Consider the following 26,023-nt stretch of genomic DNA (forward strand, 5'->3'; position numbering starts at 1 on the left):
GAGACATAACGCAGGTCAGACGACTTTCTGCAGCCAGTAAAGCTGCTAAACACGATACAACGACACCGATAGCCCTATTGTCCCTGTTGGAAGTTGTGGTGCTATTAGATCGACTTTGAAACACTTTTTTTAAAGTGGACTGCAGATTGTTGCTTCAAAGGATTTTGATCTCATTCATAAAAGCATGAATAAGTGCTTTGCATTAATGCTGCGTTGAAAAGAATCGAGGAAAAGTTCTCTAAATAAATCTAGCCTCCAGCTCAGTTTGTCAAGAAGCATCACTGTACTTACTTTTTTCTAACATGCCCTTAGACAAATTAAACTCAAGAAATCTCCCCCGCCTTGGAGTTCTCTGGATGTTAGAAATGTTTCTTCTTTCTGAGTCAACATCATTTAGGAAGCTGAAAGTCTCGCACTAATCATCTCTCAATCAGCTGAGGTGTGTTCTGCTTTTCACTGCGAGCCGTGTGGCCATACATATCCTGCTTTCTTCTTCTTTAATAGCTACCAACAGGCCGCAAGATAGAGAAGAGGAAACAAGCTACATGCTAAGCTAACAGGCACACAACTTCACACAAGGCGTTTATTTCCATGCATCAACGCAGACTGTCTCTCCATCACACCTCCTCTCTCTCAGAGCAGAGAAGAAGAGCGCCGCCACTTTATTAATCAGCTCCAGCGTTAATCACGAGTCAATTAGCCGCACGGTCTAATTGACTATCAGCCTAATTGCTCTATCACGCTCGGCCCTGGAGCAACGGCTGCTGCCAGCTTATTGCCGCTCTCCTCGATAACACACGCGCCTAATGAAGGCTCACTCTCGCGCATGGAGACGACGTCGGTTCGATTCCTCTCACGTCCGGGCCGTGTTGGCCCCGTGAGGCGCGGCCTGCAGAGGCAGCCTGACATTTATAGGATGTAATTGAAGACTGGGATGAACCCCCACGCTCAGACGGAGATGGATATCAGCGAGCAGAAGATCAGCCGGAGAAGAGGAAGGGGGGGGGGCTGTGAAATGAGGAAGATTCTGATCAAACTGCAGCTCAGACACAAGCTGAGTATTTTTATACCGTGTTTCACTTTGTGTGTGAGTCCAGATACGTGATCTCGAGAAACAGATGAAAGCACAATCTGGAGGAGAGCAATCAGAAGCTGTTTTTTTTTTAGTGCTACAACAAGCAATCGATTACTTTGTTGTATCTGTTTCCCTGAAGACCAGCTGTTGATAATCAATTATTGCTTCAGTTGTTTTTAAGCAGAGATATAAATCATGAAGGGGGAGACTCACTTCAGGGTCCTGGACCTGGTTCAGAGTATGCTTAACCCCAAAGTCAAGTTCATTTGATCAGTGTGGACACAAGCGTACCGTACCCAGGTACAGATCCCGAGTCCGCTTGAAGAGGTGGTCCCGTCTGTTCCTGCAGGGGGCGCTGGAGTCCCATCGATGGCGGTCTCCGTGCTGGAAATGCTGTCTCAGTCTAACTTTCAGTCAACCTAACAACAGGCTGAGAGCTGGAGCTGAGGAGGGTTTTAAACCTCCTGACAAACCGTTACACCGCGACCACCTGTCAATCAGGTCATTAAAACATTCATCCCCCCCGTACAGTGTGTGTCGATCGAGACATGAGCTAATCACACCTATTTGTTTTTTAGAACCAGGCTGTAATAATGTTAACCTCTGCTGTAAAAACAGGCTTTTTAGAATGAGTGTGTATGTGACTTCCTGTGCTTCTGCAGCCAGCCTCTAGTGGACACTCGAAGAACTGCAGGATTTTATACTTTGCTGCTTGGAATGCAACCGAGTCCTAACAAGGAAGTGGACCAACACAGGACACAACTCTAAAAGGCTCCTGATGAAAGGCTGTGTTTTTTTGACTGCTGCTGTCGCTTGTGAAGAACCTGCTGGTCCGACCACAAAGAAATCCTCCGTCCTTTTTGATCTAGCTCCGAGGAACATCTCCAGAATCCAAATGTTGTTGAAGTTTCGCTTGACGTTCTCTGCGCCTGCCGTTAAACTCGGGCTGGCTCTGTGCTTTGAGGCCGAGGAATAATCAGAGTTAGGGAGTAAACTTTAAAGGCAGAGCTTAGCGAGCTTCCAATTAACTCTGCAGTGAAGATCCCCGAGGGAGAACAGAGTCGCTCAAACTACTCTGTTAAAAAAGGATCAGATTGGTTTTGTTTGTGATAATATCAAGTTTTCAAATTTAAGTCACATAATAGCTAAAAAATGTGGGTTTATTGTTCTTTTAGTTGTGAGGGTAAGGTAAGGGTGTTTCTGCGTCACTCTGGGGTGTTTGAGAAGCTTGTTTCACTTCAACACTGAAAAATGTTTACGTAAGGAGAAGCCATGGGGGGGGGGGGGGTCTTAGTCCACATTACTAAACAACAGTGATGGGAATAACGGCGTTATAAATAACGGCGTTACTAACGGCGTTACTTTTTTCAGTAACGAGTAATCTAATTGATTACTCTTCCCATCATTATAACGCCGTTACCGTTACTGCCAAAAAATGCGGTGCGTTACTATGACTGAAGCTGTTTTTTCATCAGACCAACTAGATCTCTAAGCCGAGCGGCAAAGATATTTCTTACTGTTCTTCCTCTTTGGTGAGTACGGACACGAGACAACCGCATAAATGATGACGATTGGCTGAGGTAGAGTAAAAATTTCATGGTGAGCCAATCAGAGGTAGAGTTGGGCGGGTGTTGTTTACACAAATTCGAAAGCATGCTTAGTCGGACACACAACGACACAAATGAGTCAACGAGAAACAGGAATGGCGAGCCCAAATAATCCAACAGTAGCCTTCTTTAAGTGGAAGTATAGCCATTACTTTTCCTTCCAAGAAATTAAAGGAACGAGTGTAATCGTGAAATGCACATTAAGCCCTGGAGTCAAAAGCCTCTCCACGTCGGTGTCGAGCAATTCAAACTTATTGAAACATCTTTCAACGCTACATGCTTCCACAAAATTATTGGCCAAGAAGACCCCCGGAGGAGAAGGAGACAGTGCCACAAAACCTAAGCAACCGAAGCTTGATTTTACGGCCCCACCACCACACTTTTTGTCTCAGGCCGAGCTAAACAAACTGGTAGCCAGGTATGTTGTGGAGGATATGCTGCCATTATCGATGGTTGAGTCGGAGTCATTCAGAGCACTAGTTGCCAAAATACCGGTCAGAGCAGGGATTGGCCTGCCATGTAGAAAGACGTTCGCGAACTATATAGACGCCCAACATGCTCAAATGAATGTCGTGCTCAAACAGACATTTGAGAAATTAGAATATTTGTCTACCACAGCAGACAAAACATCTATTATGTCATTTTTACGGATCCACTATATAAACACAGTAATTATAATATCTACAATAATACATGACATTTGATTGGAGGCTAGTCTCACTTTGTCCCACAGCAACATTGAAATAGTTTAGATTTGTGTACACTGTTTCTGTTAATTATTGATTGTATTAAGTGTCCATTTCATTATAATATTCAGATTTATCATAAATAATTGAACATGCACATGTATTTTAAGTTCTGTTAAAGAGGGGTGGAGGTGGGGTCCAAATTCTTTGACACATTTGAGCATTTAAAAATTTACTTGAAAGTAACGAAATAGTTACTTTCCAAAGTAACTAGTTACTTTTATAATTTGTTACTCAGTAACTACTTTAGTTACTTTTTGGGAGAAGTAACTAGTAACTGTAACTAATTACTTTTTTAAAGTAACTTGCCCAACACTGCTAAACAATGCAAGGGCCTAAATGTATGACAGGGGAGACTCAGTGTGAAGACAGAAAATACTGAAGCCTAAAGGCCCTGACACACCGAGGAGACAGTTGGCCATCCGTCTGTGAGCGGTCGCCGCACTAGTTTTTGCGATGTGTCCAGCCCCGGCCCTACATGTCGGCCTCACTTGACCTTTTTTTTTTTGCAGAGTTGCTGGTGCAGTTGTGGGGTTGGAATCTCTCTGACTGGCTGTTCCGCTAAGCGAAATAGGAGGGCCAGAGCACGAGAAGAAATACCGAAGTGCTTCTTCTTTTCTTTTTCCACTAAAAGATCAAGGGCTGAGAACGCCAGCGCCATTTTCAACTTTTTATCAGACATTATTCTCCATTAGAAGTATCTATATTAAGAGTGGTGAGCCACAGCGGTGCGCAAATGGTCTTCTCGTATCACAAAAACGGTTTATTTCTCCGCGTTCATCCTCGTCCTCTTTCTGTTTCCCTTTTTCTGGAATGACGATTACAGACTACCGCCCCCTGCTGGCATGGAGATTTCCTCTCATGCATGCACAGAACGAACGTGGTGGTTGGCCATCAGCTGCAGTGACTGCGGTGTGTTCAAGTGCAACTTTTTGGCCAAGACAAAAGGCGTTGAGCGCTGACGCAACTAGTTCTTCGCCGTCTGCTTGGTGTGTCAGGGCCTTTAGATTTCTGCTGCAAAAACAACGAAGACTCCAGTCAAGTTAATTTTATTTTTAATAGGAAAAGAGAAATATAAAACAGGTCTCACATTGTTTCACGGACAGACCGAGCACATTTCACACCTCTGTTCATAGAGATGTCAAACTGGGAGCACCAGCCCGATCTGACCGGTTTGATCAGGTTATATAGTCCACATTTCTGGGTCAAAGCTGGCTGCTCAGCACAGTGTGAACACAGAGTACCTGTGGGTGGCCAGCTGCCCGAGGCTACAGATCAAGGTGTTAGATGAGGAGAGAGGAGGATTAGATTTGATAGACATGAACGTCTCTGTATGGATTCAGAGTAGAGAGGGATGAAGAACAGAGAAAGTCTTTGCACACAGAACGACTTTCCGCAGACAGGAAGCAGAAAAAAACTTTTTTATTATCAACAGAAAACATCGTGTTAAACTCCATCAACAGAAATCTGAACTAAATTGGATTTTGGAACATGTTGAAACACTGATCAGTGAATTATAATTCAGCTATGGCGAGCAGCGCCGTGTTTCTATCTAACCTTAATTACTAACCTGATACACACTCAAAGCAACAGCCGGAGAGTTCAAATTAACTTACGGGGTACGGGGTACCCACTTTATTTCTAACAGTTCACGCAGTGAACATTTCTTTCTCGTAAATCGCTCCGTTAATGTCGCATCAGGAGTCCCCCGTGTGCCTCCTGTAATGGGTTTCTGTGTCTGCAGCTCACCATCTGTACGCAGGGTGCCCGTGTGGCGTGTGGCGGGGCTGACGAGAGGGGTACGGCCTCCTCCTGTTGGGCCTCCTCCTCCTCCTACATCTCATGCAGCGATCATCTGCTCGGAAACTATTATTTCCACCTGAGGAGAAAGAAAAAATCCCTCAGAGAATCTGTTGGACCCAAGAAACTTTCCAAAAGAACATCAGAACTTTGTAAAATTCAAAGAGTCACTTCCTGTCAGACAGATTTATAAACATCTTGTCTTTAGTGACTCTATGCACCTTGTAACGAGCGTAACGGCCCATGACCATTGACAGCACTTTTTTTGCGTTGCCTTAAGGTCACAGAACTGTATCACAGTTCTTCACTACATGGTTCATTTAACCATAAGGAGGCACAGGTGACAAGAGGGGGAACTGGGGGTCCTCCCCCCCCGGGAAATTTTGAGGAACCAACACTGCACACAGAGAAGCAGGGTTGACACAGAAGGGCAGAAATCGCTGTCATGATTTTATTGGAGCTGAGTGCTTCTTAAACGTACGGAAAAGCAGGCAGCAACTTGTGAGTCAAACTTTTAAAAAAAAAACAGAATCAAAAATGGAAAAAAAAAGTAGCCGACTAGTAGTAGTCTGCTGTAGAGCCCCCTCCAGGGGCGTCGTGGTTAAAACGGCGCACCACACTCCAATAGAAAACGATAGATTTTGTCGCTGACGCTCACGTCATTTGCCGTTAGGACGGGCTGTTGGATCCAAACTGAACAAAACAGTAACACAATATATCGGATTGAGGCAAAGGTAGGCAGCTCCTCGTTCTCAGAGAATTACCTCACAGAGCGCTGATAGACGTACACCCAATCTAAACTAGGAATAATCCTCTATAACTCTATCGAGAGAGAGAGGGAGAGAGAGAGAGAGAGAGAGAGAGAGAGAGAGAGAGAGAGAGAGAGAGAGAGAGAGAGAGAAAAATGGTAAACGGACTTGAGCTTGTATATTTATCTTCTCGACAAAGAAGTCTTCCTCAAAGCTCTTTTACTCCGCAGGTCACACCTACACATTCACACACTGATGGTAGAGACTGTGGGAGCAACTTGGGGTTAAGTGTCTTGCCCAAGGACACATCGGACATGCGGCTGCAGGATCTGGGGATCTAACCTTTGACCTTTGAATTAAGACACGCCTGACTCCGACAACTGAGCCACAGCCGCCCCTAGGGAAAGACATTCGAGAAAGGAGGCACAGGTCAGACTTGAACTTTGGCTTTGTAGGAAAACACCTGTGTACATGTGACGCACAAACCTACCTTAGGAAGCGCTAGAGTACAGAAAAGTGGACACTAACACGACTCCTTTCACACCTCGTCTGCTCTCCAGCTGCTGGATAAGTTAAAGAGCATCTTCCTGCTTTATTATAAACATATTTAATTAAAAGCTTGTGATCTTCCCTGCACTGTTTTCATCATCATTCAGGCGTTGTTCCAAGTTTTTTGAGCTTCATTTACCAGACATGACTCACTCCTCATATTTATGTATTTTCCCAGCACAAATCAATAATTCAAAACTCTTACAGTGGCTGTTTGGCGCCCCTAAACTATGAGCTGGTGCACATGAAAAGAGGCTGTGTTTGTATCAGAGAGCCAGGAAACACTCGGAGGAACGCCACGACCTGAAAGTCGAGGGTTACACGGCTGACAGGAGAGGCTGATTTAGCACAACGGACTGCAAACTAATCTGCTGACATCGAATATGCAAAGACAAGCATGGAGTAAACGGGCTAATGTGACTTTGGATTTAAACATTTTCTGGATCCCACTGAAGCGGGACATTATTTAGTCGACGTAAGAACACGAGGAAGTCTTGCAGGATAGTTTTAGGGTCCTCATGGCGTTTTTTTGAGCTTCGTCGTCGGAGAGACAGATTCATACCTTCATGGAGCCTGTAGTCAAAAGATGGCTGATCGTATTGTAACTGTTGACGACCTCGCTCCTCCGGGAATCGGTTCAGAGGTTGATAACCTGTCAGCAACAGAGGAGACAACAAAAGAGTGATTACAGCGTCTATTTTTAAATATTTGTTGGACTTTTATTCGATGATCTGTGTATAATATAAACTCTGTCATCGGTGATGAGCTTTGAATGTGGGCTAGAGCAGGCAAGGGGGAAGAGAACGAGTAGGGAGACAGGGAGGCGTCTGATTGGTTCATCAGATTGGTACCTCGTGGCAGACATATGTTGAAGTTTTTAGAGGCTTACAACTGATACAGATGACGGATTTTCTTTGTTCCTTTTTCAGAGAACATGAGTTATTAATGTCTGTCAGGAACTAAAGACAATTTCAACCAAAATCTGAAAAAGTGGATCTGGAGGAAATTACCAACCCTGCCTTTAAGATAAAGTATATCGTTTTTTACTCCAGCTTGTTTTTCACGTCCAGTTCTGCAGAAATCTGCACTGAATACAAATATCTTTTATCTCCATGACTTGGCATGACCTCCTGTAAGATTAAACGGAGAAGCATTAGCCGAATGTTTTCTCCTGTCATCCCCCTGCAGCCGGTGACTTTCCTCTTCTAGTGTCGAAATCAATTAGACTAACGAGTGTCACATTAAAGGAAACACACGGAGCGAGAGAGAGAGGGAGAGAGGGACGACCTTCTGACTGAGAGATGAAACACTGTCCAAATGTTTCCAGCCCCAGTGTCTGATCTCAAAGTGTCTCTGATGAACTTTAATGAGTCTTAAAGTTTATTTCCTCATTAAGTCTCGCACCAAATAAAGTTTTTTAAAACTGGGTTCAGGGACATTAAGCGACGCCTCGAACACCACCCATTTCTGCTTCAAATGTATTTAAGAAAACACCTTACTTGCTTTTATTACTATGACTCCCTACCTCCAAAACCCCTCTGATATATTTCTTCACTACTTTCATTGTCTAAATACAGGAACCACTCGGGCTCCGGACAGAGAGAAACAAAGACACGGCTCCCCGTCCAGAGTCCTCTCTGGTTTCTCAAAGTCGTGCCGGCATCGGCTGACACCAGTCCATCCTCCTCCTACTTCTGTCCAAACCTAACCGCACATTTTTCCCTCTTGTAGCCGCATCCCTTCATCTATTCACCTCTTGACCCTTAACCTGATCCCTTCATCCCTGCATCAGTCGACTCATCTTTGTCCCACACTTCACTGTTCTTGGCATCTCAGGTTTCCTTCAGGATGAATAAAGTTTTGATCTAAATAAAGCCCTTATTAAATAATCAGCATTAGAATCAATGAAGAGAAGGGGGATTTAAAAAACAAGAGTCAGAAATTAAAGGTAATGTGATGAAATCTGTCTCCCTCTGATGTTATATCCATCCATGTCAGAGTGAAATCACAGAGAGTAGCTGAGAAACTGTGACTGTGATTATTCTCTCTGGTTGATTAAAGGTGGGCAGGAGGCTTTTAAACCTTCAGAAGGCTCTGTATGAGTCGTCGTGAACCGGCTAAAGGGTGAAGGCTCGACTCTGAATGAGCGCTGATTACTGCTCTGATGCAATCAATGTACCCCGGCGAGTGGACCGACACGTCTGATTGCCGAGTGCAGCTATGAAAACGATGAAAGGCCGGAGGGGAAACAGCAGGAACAGGGCCGGTGGGATCTTTTATTACTAGTGTCAGTGTTGTTTTTCTACCAGAGGCTTGTTGTTCAACATGTCTCCTGTTTCAGAAATATTGAATTTCTATCCTACAAATGTTTGGAGATAATGAAAATGTGTAGCTGAGTAAAAGCTTCATCAATCGCGAGTGTGTAAATGTGTCCACATGAAATCTAACCGTGGATTATTCACATTTTAAAAACAGCTGTTATTAATCTGGACGTCTGAGACATACAGCTCATAGCTTTAGCTTTTCTCTTCCTCACTGTGTCTCAGCTGTTCTTAGAAAGACTGGGGACAACATTTTAACAGGATAGTCTCCAAATAAGGCCTGTACGACACCGGTAAAAATAAAAGCTGTGTCTTTTATTTCTGTGAAATGAAAAAGGCACAAATGATTCTGCATGCTAATAGCTAGCTTAAGGCCCTAAGGCCACATGGCGTTTTTTTCCAGGCAGTAAAGCGCTGGCTGTGTGCTCGGGAGCTCTTGCATGAAGCGTCTGTGAGCTGAGAAGAAACGCACTGCACGTCCGTCCTGTCTCTATGACAACAGTTTGTTGACAACGGCCGCTGTATGACCGACTCTGCTCCGTTACTTTTTACTGCATGTTTTATATTTGAGATCGTTTATTTCCCGATCAGACAAGGAGCGAGGAGGATGCGAGTACAAGACGAGATCCATAGGCAGCAAACAGTGCCGGTGACATCAACAGCCGCTTTCTGAAAAGTTGTTTTTATTTTTTGTTATCAAGTCCGCCTGTCTTGTAAACTGAGCGTGCTTGATGATAACGTAAAGTCATACATGTGTTGTATTACGACATTAGAGGTAACCGTGCTCAGGCCTGGTTAGTCCTGGAGCAGTGTTAGTGCAGACCAGCAGGGGAATGGGGAGGGGGGACAATCTGGCTTAAGCACGGTACAGGATAACGTTGCAAAGTGTAAGTGCGCCCTGAGTCTTCTAGTTTAAGTTGAAGTTGAGGAATAATGTTGAGCCAGTAATAAAAAATAACTTGTAAATTTGTGGCAGCTCTCACAGACCAGCCAGCTGCATTTATTTCTGTGTGCCAGAGTTAATAATCAAACTTCACTTTTATTCTGCTTACTTTGCACAACGCCTCAAAATTTAAACACATCAGCACATCATCTGAACCGACGCCGTATTGTGCAGCTGCAGGTTTGTGCAGGCTGGCAAAGTTCAAAGTTTCCAGAGAATAATGAAGGAAAGGTGGGGAAAGTTCCTCAGTAACTCCACAACTACCTGCAGTGTGGTGACCAGCAGACCGTGCAGGATGACTGACAAGCTTTGAAAACATATTTATCATTCAGAGCCTGACGCACACACACGTTCACACCGAGGGTAAAGGAAAACAAAAGCACACACTATGCATTAAAAAAAGACAAGAATCAGCCTTTTCATACTCCAGTAATCCCTCATGTAGCTTTTCTTAACTGAAACAAATAATAAAAATGGGTTTAATTCATTGAATTAGCATAACTAAACACTGTGCACGGCTCTAAAGGCTTCTTGATTAAGTCCAAAAACAAGAACGGGTCCCCAAACCTTTTCAAACACACAGTCCTCCTCTTCATCTATTAATAACATTTTCTGACGCAGGCTGAAGAGCTTTTCTTTTGTGCAATCAATCATTGGCATGCAGATAATTAAATGATCATTCTTTTTCTTTGTGTTGTAGAAATATGTTCTTTTAGAGGAATACATAATTTTTAAATTGAAATAAAAACACGACCGCTTGGCCTTGGAGGTCGAGTGAACAGATCAGTGAACGCATGTCCAGATTCCCTGACTGCACCGAAGAAAATAGGAAACAAAGACTGAAGAAGAAGAAGTGTGCACAGATTCATGAGCTAACAGCAAAGAGACCACAAAGACCAACAGTGAACGAGCGGGAGGGAACGCACACGATTGCATGCTCGCTGTTTACACTGCATCAATCATTAGGCCCTGTGTCCACCTAGCGTTTTATTCTGAGCGCCGGCGTCTTTTTTTTTTTTTTTGATACTTTCTTTTTATTGATATTTTCAGAGTAAAACAAGACAAAAGAAAAGAGGGGAATCAAAAAAAAAAGAAAGAAAAGAAAAAAAGGTAACACAGGCCATACATTAGTCAAAATACACAAATCAGGGTTTTTCAATTAAGAGTTACATTCCGTACAGTACATATTCCATTTCTTCCAGACTTTTATATATTGGTCAAACTTTAGCCTTAATGAGAAGGTCAGTCTCTCCATGCAGTGTATTTCGTTGATTATTGCTAACCAATCATCCTTTGATGGGGGGTTTGCCTGTAGCCATCTCCGTGTGATTGCTTTCTTAGCTGCAACCAGAAGGACTTTATAGAGATATTTATCGTCTGACATGAGATTGTCCGGGATTTTTCCCAGGTATAGTATGATAAAAGAGCAGTCCACGTTTATTCTAAACATAACACTCATTACTTCTGTAACCTCCTTCCAAAAATGGCTGGACCTGTGAGCAATCCCAAAATATGTGAAAGTGATCTGCCATTGATTTATCACATTGCCTCCAACATTTGTTCTGACCCTGAGAACCCTGCTGCAAAAACTTCAACTTTGGGGTTATAAAGAAACGAATTAAGTTGTTCCAGCAGAATTCCCGCCAGGCCCTTGAACAGGTTGTTGTGACCTGATTGTTCAAAATGTCATTCCAGTCATCCTCAGATATCTCCTGGGCGGATTCCTTCTCCCACTTCTGTCTGACCTGAATAGTAGAGTGTTTTTAGGAATTCTGTAATCCCTTATATATCAGTGATATTAGATGTTTGACACCTCTAGTCTTATATGCCTCAATGAATATGTTAACCAAGTCAGATTCGCTTTCCTCTGTCTGTTTAATAACTTGACCTGACCTGGAGATATCTGAAGAAGTCACATCTTCCAAGGTTATATACATTTGAAAGGTGGTTAAAAGATTTCAAGTCATAAATACTGGCTATAGTGCAGTAAGCAGTTATACCCTTGCGCGCCCAGAGTCTAAATTGCATGTCTAAACCAGATGGTAAAAAAAATCAGAATCGTGGGCCACCCATTTAAGTATTTTTATTTGGTTCTCAAGGTGAAACCTTTTGCAGGTCTTGAACCACACACTAAGGGTCAGCTTAGTCCATTGGTTTAGTTCACGCAGGTAGGATTCCCGGTTTTGATAATCTCCCAATACAGACTGTACTGGTAATGCAGAATGTACCAGTTCTAAATCTTTCCATTTTGCTGAGTACTCTGGGTTGCACCAGCAGACAAGTGGTCTTAACTGGGCAGCAGTGTAATAGTCCTCAATGCATGGGAGTGCAAGGCCCCTCTTATCTTTGGGCAATTGTAGGGTAATATATTTAATCCGGGGTCTCTTGCTATTCCACAGAAATCTTGAAATCATCCGATTCCACTCACTGAAGCCCTTGGCGGGAATTGCAACAGGAAGTGACTGAAATAAGTACAAAAACCTAGGAAGCACTGTAATTTTTACTATTTCAATTCTATTTGACAGGTCTAGTGGTAATATAGTCCATCTATTGAGGTCTGCTTTAATTGACTTAGTAACAGGGCCATAGTTACTTTCATATATTTTAGACAAGTCCCTAGGTATCCACACAGCCAAGTATTTAATAGACGTGGCGTTCCATTTAAAGTCAAATCTACTTTGCAACCCAGCATTTGGTGTACCGGCGTCTTTTTTCAATTCTTTCAACGAGGAGACTGCTCGGAGAAAAAAAGTGCATGTTTGTCATACAGCAGCCGTCATAGAGACAGGAGAGACGTGCAGAGATTTACTTCTCAGCGCACAAATTCTTTATGCAAGTGCTTCCAAATGCACAGCTGGCGTTTTTCTGCCCGGAAAAAACTCTAGGTGGACACAGGCGCTTAGTTCTCTGTGGTGCTTTTATTTTGAAGGTGGACAAACTGAAGTGTGGTGCTTTTATTTTGAAGGTGGACAAACTGAGGACTGGTGCTTTTATTTTGGAAGTGGACAAACAGCAGTGTGTTGCCTTTATTTTGAAGGTGGACAAACTGAAGTGTTGTGCTTTTATTTTGAAGGTGGACAAACTGAGGACTGGTGCTTTTATTTTTAAGGTGGACAAACTGAAGTGTGGTGCTTTGTATTGACGATTGTCGAATCTCAACACTCAGAGGCTCACCAATAAACGCATCGCGGTGAGCTGAATAAAGTTTTTCTCTGGTAAAAGGTAGAGTCAGTCAGCAGCCTTTTCCTTCAAAATAAATTATTATCCTAAAGTAAAGCTGCTCAATCGTCCCTTCTGGGCCTCCACACCTGTGTGGTGGTGAACCTTGTGTTGGCTTTTCACATTTGAGTGACCACTTTTTACATACCTAGGTCCTGCAGCAGTCTCGGGCGGGGTCTTTCTGGTCTGGTGGTGGGACGTTCAAAGTCCGTGTAACCCTGTAGAACTGAAGATGCAGACATGATTAACGCCATCATGGCTTCTCCTTACACACAGTTTAAGTATTACTTCACTGAATTTAGTTTGTGATAAATCTCCCTCACTCAGTAAACACTTGCACATCTGTTTACTCTGCAGGCGACCAGAGAGAGGGAGGGGGGGGGGGGGGAGAGAAAGAGAGCCTAATCATTTGAAACCACAATCCATTAGAAAACAAATTCTCTCTCAACAGCCATTGCTCATTTGAGGACTACTACACAGCTTTTTCCAACAAATAATGTGTACTTACTTCTAATATTGAACAGTAAAACAAGATACCCTAGAAGTAAAATCGTAAAATCCGGTGTATAAGACGCAGCCAACTTTAAAAATTAAAAGTGCGTCTTATACACCGGTACGACCAGTTATAAAATACTGAAACACGCGTCGTCATTACAGCAGGTGCAGTAGCCCCTATCACTGCAACCTGACGTGATTAAAAACACATCCCCAACTGTGTATTGAAAGCTGAGTGCACGCTGTGCTGGGAAAGACAGTGACACAGACCAGGCTGGCTGCGCGACTTCTTTCACATCTTTTCTCCCTAATGAGGTCATAATCAGAGGTGTAAAGTAACGAATTACATTTACTCGCGTTACTGTAATTGAGTATTTTTTTGGTGTACTTACTACTTTTTAAGTCGTTTATAAAATTTGTACTTTTACCTTAGTAGGTTTTCTGTTAAGTTTTGTTATTCACTACATTTCAAATCACATCCGTTACTAAGTTAAAAAAATAGGCCTGCTATGAATGATTTTCCCTCATCACACCGGAGCGACGACAGAGAGAGAGAGAGAGAGAGAGAGAGAGAGAGAGAGAGAGAGAGAGAGAGAGAGAGAGAGAGAGAGAGAGAGAGAGAGAGAGAGCAAAATCCGCTGTTAACCCTCTGTAAATGCAAATGTTGTGGTACAATGTCTGCATTAACAGCTGCACAAAGCGTGATTTTGCTCTCTTGGTTTTGCTGCTTCTTGATAACAATCCTTCCCACACGAGACTCACAAGTTCTGTTGTTAAGCACGGAGCATGTGCGGTTTCATAAACCAGGGCGTGGATTTTCATTAAAAGGTTTCTCTGAGGTCCAGCATTTACAATAATTTCTATGCAGCATATCAGCTCGCTTTCTCTCGCTCAGGCGCGTTGTCTTTGCGTGCAGGCAGGTGAGCGTGTGTCCGTCCAAAACATGTCTTCGCTGCATGACCATGTATCACAGAAAGTGTTGTGGTGGTGCAACATGTGAGCAAAGAAGTTAAGTCCAGAAAATATGAGTGGAAGTATTTTCTTCCTTGTGGTCTCATCATTATAATTCAGTGTTTCCCACACAAAGACGATACACAGGCAGAGCCACAGGTTGCGCTAGCTGTGCGCTCTGGAGCTAGTGCATTGAGCGTTTGTGCGCTGAGAAGAAAAGCGCTGCACGTCCATCCTGTCTCTATGATAAACACTCTGTTGATAACGGCAGCTGTATGACCGACACTGCTCCGCTATTTTTTACATTTTAGATCGTTTATTTACCCGATCCGACACGGAGCGAGGAGGATGTTGGTAAAAGACACAATCCGTAGGCGGCAAAGCAAAGTGGATAAAGCCCGTTCTGGAATGAGGGTGAACTTTGTGTTGGCTTTTACCCATGGACTAGAGTTGGTCTGCTTAGTGTGTGCTAGCGTGCGTTAGCTTGCAGTGTAGGTACAAGCAGTAAATGTACACACCAAGTCCTGCAAGGAATGTGAGCTTCTGGGGGGCGATGAGCCCAGGAGGAGGGGCCATGTTCATCTACACATCAAGTCTTTAAATCACATCCTCATTATCTGTATTCATGTATTAAAAAAACACACCCAACACAGGCTGTAAGACCAACGAGACATTAGAGCCGGTTTGTTACCTGTGAGTTTGCGTGAGTTTTGCTGTGGCAGCTCGGGTCTGTCTGACCAGAAGGTACCGTATTTTCCGCACTATAAGGCGCACCGGATTATAAGGCGCACCTTCAATGAATGGCCTATTTTAGAACTGTTTTCATATATAGGGCGCACCGGATTATAAGGCGCATAGAATAGAACGTGTTTACAACTGAACAAGGCTGGGAGATATTGTGAATATATAAATATAAATACGTATAAAACGTAACGTATAAAACTACAAAAACAAAAGTACATAAGACGATTTCCCCAAATAATAAATTATTTCTTTGCCGTTTCTCTTAACTCTCAAAACGTAGTTTTATACGGAGTGCATTCACAATAACTCAACGTTGTTCAAACGTTAATGTGCATATTCACAATATCTCCCAGCCTTGTTCAGTTGTAAACACGTAAAAGAAACACAGTCTGATACCGCTAATTCAAACGTTAGTGCAGGGGTGCCCAAACAGTCGATCGCGATCGACAGGTAGATCGCTGACTGATTCTCAGTCGATCGCGAGATGTTTTGTCAATATAAAATACAATTGTAAAATAGAAAAGTGATTTCAATTTCATCTCATTGCACTGTTTCCCACACACGATACCTGTGTTGGGAGCCCAAGTATACTTCCGACCTGTGTGTATTTAATTTTTCATTTATTCATGAAATTGCTGCGTGCATGAGAGAGCGAGCGAAAGAGAGAATGCAGGCATGCGCAAGGACGTGCAGGTAAAACCGGGGGGCTAAATGTTTTACCAAAAAGTCATATATAGAAACTATGCAACGAGTATTAAGCGCATTTGATGTAGCTGCAGCTACTTTTCTCTGCTCCTCTCTGCTGTCATGACTGTGAGCATCGCGGGGCACGAGACACACCAACATACAGCGCAAACGCACACACCTCTGGACTCAGGCTGTTACCGCCGTGAGCATGTTTTTCCTCCTCGGATAACAGATGTTAAATCGCTGACTCACACGCAGACACAGCTAATGTTGATCTCAGCCTCCCTGTTTCTCTGCTGCAGACATGATGATCAAAGTACACACACACACACACACACACACACACACACACACACCCCCACACACACACACACACACACACACACCCACACACACACACACACACACACACACACACACACACACACACACTTGCACTGGAGTACCAGCCACCACGCGAACCTTTTTACTTTTTACTTTTAGTGCTACAGCACACAGTTGATCCGTACGGACCGAGGTGGGAACACACGTGACCCGGTCAAACAGTCGGTTGGACTTTACTCCGTTCACTCTCACCGTGTCTGCAGCTAATTTAACAAAAGCAAAATCATCTCACAGCAGCCTGCTGTAGTCTGTAGTCTGCATTATTTTTTACAGAACTCTCATTTATTATTTTCTGTTTGTTGTGTGAGTATTAAATGCGTTTGTAGGCTGTTGGTAAAGGCTATGGCTCACTATGTGGACTGGTAGATCTCTGCAGACTGGTAACTTTAAAAGTAGATCTTGGTTCAAAAAAGGTTGGGCACCCCTGCGTTAGTGCATAACTCAACATTGTTCAGTTACGTATAACACGTAAAGCTCCCTTTTTCAGTTCATTCCCCGTCCTCGAATCCCTCGAATTCTTCTTCTTCAGTGTCCGAATTGAACAGTTGGGCGAGTACGGCATCCAACATGCCCGGCTCCCTCTCGTCATTATCCGAGTCAGTGTCGCTGAGCGCCGTGTACAACCAGTATGGATCAACCAATTAACCAATTGATCCATATATAAGGTGCTCCGGATTATAAGGCGCACTGTCGTTTTTTGAGAAAATTAAAGGCTTTTAAGTGAGCCTTATAGTGCGGAAAATACGGTACTCTGCTCGAAATGCGGCGGGACCGATCTCTTAGGGGTTACTGTGATGAAGACAGCATCACACAAAGATTACAATAAGAATATCTATAAATGAACACAGGCCTCAACTTGTTTAAACTGTATTTTAATTACTTAAACTAGCAACAGAAACATTTGAGCGACCACTTTCATGTACCTGGGAGCTGCAGCGGTCTCGGACTGGGTCTCTCCGGTCTGTTTCTGTGAGGTTCAAAGTCTGTGTAACCCTGCAGAACTGAACATGCAGACATGATTAACTCCTCCACACAGTTTAAGTTTTACTTCACCCTGATGTTCTGTAAATATGAGGAGCTGCTTCGCCGTTTTCTGTACAACCTTCAGGAACGAGAATGTGAAGGGTAACCGATACTGAAAAAAAAAGCTGACTCAGGACTTTTATCTGAACACAAGGGGAAATTTAAACGTTTGTCTTCTTTGACGACTTTCACCGTGTGCATCTAATATTCTTTTGCAGTACCTGACAGATTTTATTTTGCATGTTTGAGTCGTCTTTTCAGAAGTAGAGGGCGTCCTGACCCATTTTGTCACATGAAAGGAAGTGGCTGCGTGTTTGAAGAATGAAAACAAATAAGCACAGCAGTTTTCAGAATCAAAGTGGTGAGTTTTCCTCCACAGCTTTAAGCTCCTCAAACCGTGTTTACCTGTTGAGAAAATATCCTGAAAGATTTTCACTGAAAAGAAGTATATGAGGCTTATCACTGCAGCTGTAATCCTGGACAGTATTTGTATATATTTGGGGGTCTAAATAACTAACAGCAGGGCTTCCTGCAGCGCTTTATAGTTAAGGTGACCGCCTAAACAACCTGCACCCTACGCCTTCACTGTCGTTGCAGGAAAAGCAACAAAAGATTGCTTTGGTCCCGAATGTGAAACCAACCTTAAGTCTCATACACAGAGGCCACACGGCTGGAATTTGGAGTTTGACTTTCACCCTCAGACATTTATAGTAAGTCCTTTACCACTCTCTCCTCCTGCCTGTTCCTGACTTGATCCACTGTCCTGTCCTCTTAGAAAAGGCATGATAACCTCTAAAAATAATAATAATTACCTTTTAATCTACGGTAGATATGCGTCATGTAGGCTTGTGTAAGCAGAACTAATCATTCCTGAGAAGGTATTTGTTGTTCATCACAGTAAATTTGGAGTAACTATAATTCAGAAGCTCTCAGTGGACTGAATCGTGCATAATCTGACATAAAGGACCACAAATACGTCCGCTCCTGAACAGTCAAACAGATGTTTGTGTGCACTCACCTTGTCCTTGAGAGGCGGCGGGCTCATACAGGTCGAATCCCCAGGCGTCAGCGATGTGATGCAGCAGCAGGCTGCTGATGTGTCGATGGGCCAGCGCGTCCCAGTGGACGCCGTCCGGCATGCGGTGCTGCAGGCTGTGGCGGAAGTGGAAGTGCAGGTCGAGGACGTCCAGGTCGTATTCTTTCGCGGCCATGCAGCTGAAGAAGTTTGCTTCAGTGACATTGTGACGCAGAAAGGGGCCAAGGCGGCTCACCTGTATGATACAGTGATGGTAATAAATAATCCAACCGTCACCTGCTTCAGGAAGGATTTTATATCAACTGTTCCAAACACAGTTGTCTTATATTCAGTTAAAATGTTGGTGATATTCACTTACTGTAACAATGCAAAAACTTAAAGGTCCAATCAGTGAGATGTGTAGTGAGTGAAATGATAAAGTAAGCTTAATATATGATCAGACATTAAAGAAACATGCTATGATGAAGTGCTGGTTTCTCTGACAACAATGCAGCAGTCAGTATGTCCTCCTTCTAACTTTAGATTCTGGTCCTGAATGCTCTGGTCCTCTCTGCATGTTTCTAATAAGCTCCACGAGCAGAAACGTGCTCAAACTAGGATCAATATTAGAGATGTTTTTGAAAAATGGAGAGAGGTTAGAACACAGAAAGGTTTACACACCAATGCAGAGCTGGATAAACACTGAAGCTTCAGTGTCCACCACATGGCAACCTGTGAGAGCATCGACTCTAGAGAGGATGGAGTGGGGGGAGACAGCTCTCTGTAATTTTTTTAATTTGGACTGCAGTACCCATTTTAAAGACTAGGTGTCAGAGTAACATATTGCTCCTTAAAGAATTACTTCAATTTTATATTAAAACAATTTTGAAATGAGAACATCCTGCACACTGCTGTTTCTCAGCATCCCCATTTATAAGAAAACAAGTTGGGAAGTTTCTCATAAATGGTGATGCAAAGAGAGAAGTGTGCAGGATGTTTTCATTTCAAAGCTTTAGTTCTAACCGCGACCCTTCATAGCACAAGGGAAAGATGCCATTAGTTGATGTACCGTATTTTCCGCACTATAAGGCGCACTTAAAAGCCTTTAATTTTCTCAAAAAACGACAGTGCGCCTTATAATCCGGAGCGCCTTATATATGGATCAGTTGGTTAATTGGTTGATACATACTGGTTGTACACGGCGCTCAGCGACACTGACTCGGATAATGAGAGAGGGAGCCGGGCATGTTGGATGCCGTACTCGCCCAACTGTTCAATTCGGACACTGAAGAAGAAGAATTCGAGGGATTCGTGGACGGGGAATGAACTGAAAAAGTGAGCTTTACGTGTTATACGTAACTGAACAATGTTGAGTTATGCACTAACGTTTGAATTAGTGGTATCAGACAGTGTTTCTTTTACGTGTTTACAACTGAACAAGGCTGGGAGATATTGTGAATATGCACATTAACGTTTGAACAACGTTGAGTTATTGTGAATGCACTACGTATAAAACATAGTTTTATACGTATTTATATTTATATATTCACAATATCTCCCAGCCTTCTTCAGTTGTAAACACGTTCTATTCTATGCGCCTTATAATCCGGTGCGCCCTATATATGAAAACAGTTCTAAAATAGGCCATTCATTGAAGGTGCGCTTTATAATCCGGTGCGCCTTATAGTGCGGAAAATACGGTACTGTTAGATCAACTTTAAAACTAATATATTAAAAGGTGTAAAAAGTTACATATTGTTACTTTTAAACCCCAAATTATCTAACAGAAAAGGCTTGAAGGTCCAATCCATTTTTAGAAAGAGGGAAGTAACTTTAAGGAGCCAATCATTTTTAAGCATCATCTCTGCAGCTCTTCTATTTTTAATCTGATTTCCCTGATCTCTGGATGAAGCTGCCTTCAGTAGGAGTGAAACCAGGTGGTGGTGTAGAGTTTGGTTGGGCGCTGAGAAATACTCACTCCAGGCACCAGGAATCCTCCCTTGATTTTCTCGCCAAGTGGCATGGCCGTGTTCCACAGGATGAGACAGTCGAGAGGAACGATGCTTGTAATCTGACTGAAGAACTGGTGGAGCTTCCTTTTGTAGTATCCGAGACTCATAGGGCCGTACCTGACAAAACATTTAGAAAAACAGATCCGTTAAAACGAGCTGTTTATAACGACTTTCTGGAAAGAATGAAAAACTCTCTACGATATGACTACCTGCAAATGCTTCAAAACGTATGCCCCGTTTACTTAGCGTTCTTTTCTGAGCACCAGCTTCTTTTTTGCAGGTTTTGCAGCAGCAGACGGGCGCCCGGAGAAATAGTGCAGCGCCCAGTATCTTTTATTCCCTGAGCGCTCCAGCTTTTCTGTGCTGCCGCTCTGAGTGCTTCATATTGATAGTCTTTCAACTTTCCAGAAGACCACTGTTTACGTCACGGGTGCTCTTTTTTAAAATATTTTGATGATCCCCGTGTTTCTGTCTCTAACCGATCGTGTCATGTAGCCACATCCTCTTTGCGCTGTATCTGATCGGAGCCGTGATGGCTGTCATTATCATTAAGCTATGTAGGAGGGCGAGCGTGCTCCGTTTAATGCTCATAGCCAAGGAAAAAAAAAATCTCAAATATAAAACATGCAGTAAAAAGCAACGTGGCAATGACGGACATATCGAGGCCGTTGTCAAGAGACTGTTCTCATATTGGCCTTTCACTCCTGGTATTTCCAGGAGGAGCTGCATGTGTGAACGCCAAGAGCCACGGACTTCACCCGGAGTTTCTCCTGCCAGCCTCCTAGTATTTTTTTCCGCAGCAAGTCCGAGTGAGCTGATGTGACACCCGGTGCATAGAATGAGAGATCCCCCCCCCCCGTCTGACAGGGATAGTCTCCCGCTGTGAGGTGCACATGTGAACAACCAGCTCAGGCTAATCTCCGGGGCAGTCCTCCTGAAATGATCTCAATATTTTCAGGCTGTGAAAACAGCTTTAGAGACCCTGTGCATTATTGTGTTAGCATGCTAATGCTAGCGATCTTTATTAGCTCGTATCTTCACACTGCATGTAAATTTACCTGAAATGAGCGTGATCTAGAAACACAGTTAAGCAGTGAGTACAGTATGTTATTCTTCTTTTCTCTAGTCCCTCAGTTAAACAACTTTTATACGTGAGGGGAGGAGTCAGCCGGCCGTCCTGGTGATGTAAACAAAGTGAAGATATGACTCTGAAAACTCTGAAAACATCACAGACAGTGGGACTCGGGTGTTACACCCATTGTAGACAGTCATAACTCACAGAGTTATTTTCAGAGGATATACTGGATTTCTATTACATTTAAGTGTGAAATATAAAGCCTTGAAGCGTTTTCAAAAAAAGGGAAGTGTTAAAAGAAAACTCTGATCTGCAGCAGTCGAAATGTTTCTCCTGCCATCTGTGTCTCAAACAAAACGACACTGTTCATAAGCTGCAGGTGGAAACACTTCAGGTAAACACTGGCGGGCTTTCTATTTCTTTACAGATCTATAAAAGCTTTAAGAAAAATCAGACTTGAACTTTGACATTTATGGAAACACCAACTCCCACATGGAATCAGTGAGTGATTAAGAACACCTGGTCTGCACTGTTTGAAATAAACATTTTAAATTCATCCAGCTTTAGTTTATGACAACAAATCTGCTCTAATTCTTGATTTTAAGTCAAATATTTCCTCCTGATGCGGAAGAGGAAATGTTCTGGAGCGATCCGAAAACAAGAACAGGACAAAGACGATCCGCTGACGGCTGCTTCTTGTTCTCTATGCATAATTAATCACACCGTCATGTCCCGCTCACTCCGACTGAGCCCCAACAAGACTCAACTTTAATGAAATTTAAACCAAACAAACGAGTGGAGGACGGGGATGCGATGTGACAGATAGGCGAGAGAAAGAAGAATCAAGTTTCCCTCTAAAGAACTTCAGGAACCTTCATCTCAAGACATCACTGTCATTTCAATGCAGACGCTGTGCAGGTGATGATTCTTATTCTGCAGAGTGCAGTGTGTGTGGAGGCTGCAGCAGGCAGACTGTGACGGCTCGTGGTGTTTTTAAAGAGCTCGTCAGGAGACACAGAAGACAGATAATGAATAATCTATTGAGACGTCTCTGAAGAGACTTTAACCGCAAATGGAGCGACACAAACTCCATTATATCATTTGGAATTTCACACGACTTTGTGTTGTGGCGATGCAAACATGTGAGCACATACGTTAAGTCCAGAAAGTATGAGTGGAATTATTTTACCTTTGGTCTTAAATCCTTTACAATGTTTGGCACACATAGACGATATGACCACCAAGGTATATTAACAGCAGTGACAGCTCAGGTATATTAACGGCAGCTCAGGTATATTAACGGCAGCTCAGGTATATTAACAGCAGTGACAGCTCAGGTATATTAACGGCAGCTCAGGTATATTAACAGCAGCTCAGGTATATTAACAGCAGTGACAGCTCAGGTATATTAAAGGCAGCTCAGGTATATTAACGGCAGCTCAGGTATATTAACAGCAGCTCAGGTATATTAACAGCAGCTCAGGTATATTAACGGCAGCTCAGGTATATTAACGGCAGCTCAGGTATATTAACAGCAGTCACAGCTCAGGTATATTAAAGGCAGCTCAGGTATATTAACGGCAGCTCAGGTATATTAACAGCAGCTCAGGTATATTAACGGCCGCCTAGGTGACTCCTCCCCCATCCCGAGCCACATTCCTCACTTTCTGACGGACGTGTTGAGCGCTAGAAAGCAGACGGTAAGACGTCACGTTACCTGGAGATGTCCCAGATACATGAGCTGACGATGATGACGTCAGGTTTCATTCCTCGTCTGAAGTCCTCCAGGATGCTCTTCACGTACGAGGAGAAGACTCGCGTCAGGAAGTAGAACCGCAGCAGGTGGTGGCCTGAGCGGTACTGTCGCACCTCTTTGTAGTTGGTGCCATTGTTCATGAAACCCAGTCGACCCCCCTCGATCAGGAAGTCCTGCTCGAAGGAGATCTCCCCCTAGAGGACAAACAGAGAGGCGTTCAATGACAGAGTCACAGTGTAGGAAAACATTGTTTCCTAATGTTTAGATTACCGCATCTAAATCGATTTAGAACTAGGAGGATTTAAAAATATTTAATTCTAGATTTTCTCTAACTTATTCCACCACTCCTAATGGGCTCCCATAGTTCATTTCCTACAGAGAGGCTGGTTGACCTCGGGTACGAGCCACCCAGCCTCTCTTCCTCATCTGTACTTTTGCTGTACCCTGAAACTGCACAGAGCACTTTTAAAGTTTACAACTCGCACTTTCTACAGAGAAACTCATGGTACTTTATTAACCCTTAAAAAGGTCAAATTGAATCTAAAATTAAAAAGCAAAACCAGTTCTTTGTCATTTGTAGTTCCTTGTTCAATAAGAATGTGCCCTGATAAAAAAAAGATTATTTAAGTTCAACGACAGGTATGGCTCTGCTGTTTCATGTGAATAAAGACATGGTTCAAACGTTTACCTTGGTTTTCAGCTGAGACAGAGTCAAGTACTGATCCCTCTGAAGCAGCAGCACCAGGTCTTTGTATATGGTGCGCTGCACTGAAAGCAAAGAACAAAAGGCAGCAGGATCAAACCACAGAAGGAGAAGTAGTCAATCAATTACAGTGAAATAAAAGAGGCTGCAAAATAAAGAGGAAATGTCAAGTGTGTAAAAAGCTGCTGAGAATGACATCCAATAATCTATAGAAAGATTTCAGAGCACATTTTAGGAAACAGAGATTTAAAGGAGCAATATGTAAGACTTTAAATAAAATGTGTACTGCAGTCCAAATGTAAAACACTAGAAAGCTGTCTCCCCCCGCCTCCTCCTCTCTAGAGTCGATGCTCACACAGGTCACCATGTGGTGGATACTGAAGCTTCAGTGTTTATCCAGCTCTGCATCAGTCTGTAAACCTTTCTGTGTTCTAACCTCTCTCCATTTTTCAAAAGCATCTCCAATATTGATCCTAGTTTGAGCACGTTTCTGCTCGTGGAGCTTATTAGAAACATGCAGAGGCTTTTTAGGTCGGGTACAATCACTTCTATCTGAACCACTTCTCTTGACCTCTTCCATCACTGCAACACCTGTTGACCTGATAACTGCTCTCATAACCGAGGGGCGTCCAAAACGGCCGTGTGGGGGGGCCTTAAAACTGCCTACCTTCTCTGGTCCAAACAAATCCAGAGCATTCAGGAGCAGAATCTAAAGTTAGAAGGAGGACATACTGGCTGCTGCATTGTTGTCAGAGAAGCCAGCACTTCAACATGTTTCCTTAATGTCTGATCATATAGTAAAGTCACTTTATCATTTCAGTCACTTTATATTTTACATTGTACTCCTTAATGTCAGCACCAAAAACAGAAGTTTTACTTTTAAAAGGTTAACAATTAATCTAATTTAAGGCTGACAGAGTATAGAACTCATAAGTTTATCTTAAATACAATTACAGGTCAGATTTTGTTCATGGCTCTCACCTGAGTCACCGAGAATCACCACAAACTTGTTGTGCAGGAGCTTGCTGGCTTGACTCTGCGTGATGGACGTCATCATGGCTGCACAGGTGACAGTTTATAGGACTAATGTTTGGAGAAAGGAGTAATTAAACATTTAATATACATATATTATTTTAATTTAAGAGAATAGCACTTACCTCTAAAGATTGACAACGCTTACAGCTCACGGCCAATCGTTTTTTAATCCTTATCAATATTTACCATTAAGTGGCACCAAAACTCGGCTTACATTTGAAAATGTATTTTTTTTATTTTGTTCTTTAATAAGCAAACAAACTTTTAAACTATGAAACATTTCATAGTTTAAAAACTGACCCGAAAACAACAAAACAAACATAAACAATAATGAAAATTTTAGTTAATTTAATTTAGCAATTTCAATTTCCAAAATAACCATCATGATGTCTGACAGAGCTAGCTAGTTATAGCTAGGATTTGTAGCCACAACAATAGTTATGAAATCACTTAAGAATCACCAAAGTAGCTAAACTATTTTACAAATATTAACATTTCGATTACTTTACAATTCACTGAAACTAATTTTCAACTTTAAAACCCGGTTTTATTTCAGGCTTCAGTAACGGGCGATGCAGGCCAGACTCCATTGAAAGATAGTTTAAATTAAGGGACACCACAAACGGAAAGTTTGTGTCTCTAACTTTAAAAATAATAATTGTATATTGGATAAATGTGAGCAGAATTAAAGAAATACGTAACTTTTATACATGTACAATTATTTTTGGTAAGTTACATGTTTAAACACGGATAAAAAGACATATATCTCACCTTACTGACAGTGATTAGCTAACCTTCCCTTCGATTGAGTGTTACTAAATCCTCGGACTTTCCACAGAAAAAGTAAAATTTCACAAAATCTTCTACAATGACGTTGAAGCGTCTTTTTCCCGCGGTCGTTAAGATTATCTGTGGTAATGCCTCACACGGCCGCTAGGGGAGCTGCTTTTGAGATGAGATGAGATTCAACTTTATTGTCATTACACATATACAAGTATAGAGTAACGAAATGAGGTTTGGCATTTCACCAGAAGTGCAATAAGAAGAAAGTGCAAGAGTCTGTGCTATGTACAGTAATTACAAAATTTACAGATGTAGACTAAAAAAAGTGAATTATTAGGTATATATGGCTGG

The 26,023-nt window shown here is 42.7% G+C and overlaps 1 protein-coding gene across 1 annotated transcript; it reads right to left on the minus strand.

Moving 5' to 3' along the window:
- Nucleotides 1-720: 720 nt before the first annotated feature.
- fam113 (family with sequence similarity 113) lies at nucleotides 721-24,908 on the minus strand. The gene is made up of 10 exons (XM_065950990.1): nucleotides 24,836-24,908; nucleotides 23,840-23,919; nucleotides 23,113-23,345; nucleotides 20,287-20,437; nucleotides 18,341-18,564; nucleotides 15,147-15,184; nucleotides 13,158-13,235; nucleotides 7,089-7,178; nucleotides 5,178-5,307; nucleotides 721-889 (listed from the first exon to the last, which is right to left on the minus strand). Exons 1-10 carry the CDS (start codon nucleotides 24,906-24,908, stop codon nucleotides 721-723), a joined length of 1,266 nt encoding a protein of 421 aa, XP_065807062.1.
- Between the last annotated feature and the right edge of the window lie 1,115 nt (nucleotides 24,909-26,023).

The sequence above is a fragment of the Labrus bergylta genome, chromosome 22 (genome assembly GCF_963930695.1).
Source record: "Labrus bergylta chromosome 22, fLabBer1.1, whole genome shotgun sequence".
NCBI lineage: Eukaryota > Metazoa > Chordata > Actinopteri > Labriformes > Labridae > Labrus > Labrus bergylta.